General features: G+C 60.4%; 1 protein-coding gene across 1 annotated transcript in view; it reads left to right on the top strand.

Annotated features, from left to right (window-relative positions):
* The window catches only part of GRIN2D (glutamate ionotropic receptor NMDA type subunit 2D), a 59443-nt gene that overhangs the window by 24018 nt on the left and 33903 nt on the right, over nucleotides 1-1522 (top strand). Inside the window, exons 4-6 of the mRNA XM_007958109.1 lie at nucleotides 640-754; nucleotides 1087-1298; nucleotides 1380-1435. Of these exons, the coding sequence (XP_007956300.1) occupies nucleotides 640-754; nucleotides 1087-1298; nucleotides 1380-1435 (383 nt within the window). The remainder of the gene's footprint in view (nucleotides 1-639; nucleotides 755-1086; nucleotides 1299-1379; nucleotides 1436-1522) is intronic.

The following is a 1522-nucleotide window of genomic DNA, read 5'->3' on the forward strand; positions in this document are numbered from 1 at the left end:
GGGTCAGGGTTTTAGGAAGAGCCCTGGTGGCACACTGGGTTAAATACTTGGCTGCTAACCAAAGGGTTGGTGGTTCAAACCCACCCCACCCTCTCATAGGAAGAAAGATGGGGTAGCCCATTTCCATAACAATGACAGCCTTGGGAACCCTATGGGGCAATTCCCCTCTGCCCTGTGGGGTCACTGTGACATAAAATCAACTCAGCAGCAACAGGTTTGGTTTTCTGTTTATTTTTAAGGGGTTTGGATTTGATTCTTAAAGCAACGGGACTTCACCGAGTAGAGAGTATTCCAGGCAGGGGAACATAATGTGCAAAGGCACAGAGGAGAGGAAACGTGGGCGGTTGGCGGGGCTGCAATAGCTCAGGGTTGATGAAGACAGTGGAGTTAGGGTGAAAGGCTGGGAGGTGAATTCAGCCTGGCCACAAGGGCCTTGGATGCCAGGCTGAGGGGCTGGGATCTTGTCCTGGGGGCACCAGGCAAGGGGCCAGTGCTCGGCAAGGAGGCCTGTTTGTTTCCGATCTCAGAGGTGAGGGCGGTCCAGGGGACTGGGGCCCCAGTGCAAAGGGGCCTCTCTGTCCCCAGCTGCCCAGGGACCCAGCCCACGGCCCCACGTATCCCCTCCTTCTTCCTGGCCAGGTACTTTATGAACATCACCTGGGACAACAGAGATTACTCTTTCAACGAGGATGGATTCCTGGTGAACCCCTCCCTGGTGGTCATCTCCCTTACCAGGGACAGGACTTGGGAGGTGGTGAGTCCCAGCCTAGACCTCAGGCAGGGGACAGGGGCTGAGGGCCTAGACTGCAGCCTCTGAAGGGCGAGGGAGCTGGGGGCCTGGAGTTCCTGGGTATGAAGAAGGAAGGGGGTCCTGGGGGGAGGAGGAAGCTGGGGGCCCGAAGTCTTGGATCCTGGAGGGAGAAGGAGCTGGGGGTCAGAGTCCTGGGTCTGAAGGAGCAAGGACTCCTGGGTCCCGGGTGTGGGGGAGCTGGGCCCCACTCCTGGAGCTGAGAGAACTCCCTGAAAGCCAGGAGGACGTCTGGGCAATTCCCTCCTGGTAGGCTGACCCCCTTCTCTTCGGCCAAGGTGGGCAGCTGGGAGCAGCGGACTCTGCGCCTCAAGTACCCGCTGTGGTCCCGCTACGGGCGCTTCCTGCAGCCGGTGGATGATACGCAGCACCTGACGGTGGCCACCCTCGAGGAGAGGCCCTTCGTCATCGTGGAGCCCGCCGACCCCATCAGCGGCACGTGCATCCGAGATTCCGTCCCCTGCCGGACCCAGCTCAACCGCACCCACAGGTGGGTGACAGCCGAGACCCAGGCGTTCCAGCCTCCGATCCCTCCTCCCTGAAGCCCAGTCGCCCTGGCCCCCGCCTGCAGCTTCTTCTGGGTCCTTAGGGTGTGGCCGTCCAGCTTGGTGACTTTGGGCAAATCACGTGACTTCTCCGGGCCTCAGTTTCTCCAGAAAGCGCTGGCCATAGTTTTAGCTGCTGCCTCCCCGCCCATGGCTTCAGCCCACGGGA

This window comes from Orycteropus afer, unplaced genomic scaffold (assembly GCF_000298275.1).
Source record: "Orycteropus afer afer isolate SDZICR_OR568_19922 unplaced genomic scaffold, OryAfe1.0 scaffold00854, whole genome shotgun sequence".
Classification (NCBI taxonomy): Eukaryota; Metazoa; Chordata; class Mammalia; order Tubulidentata; family Orycteropodidae; genus Orycteropus; species Orycteropus afer.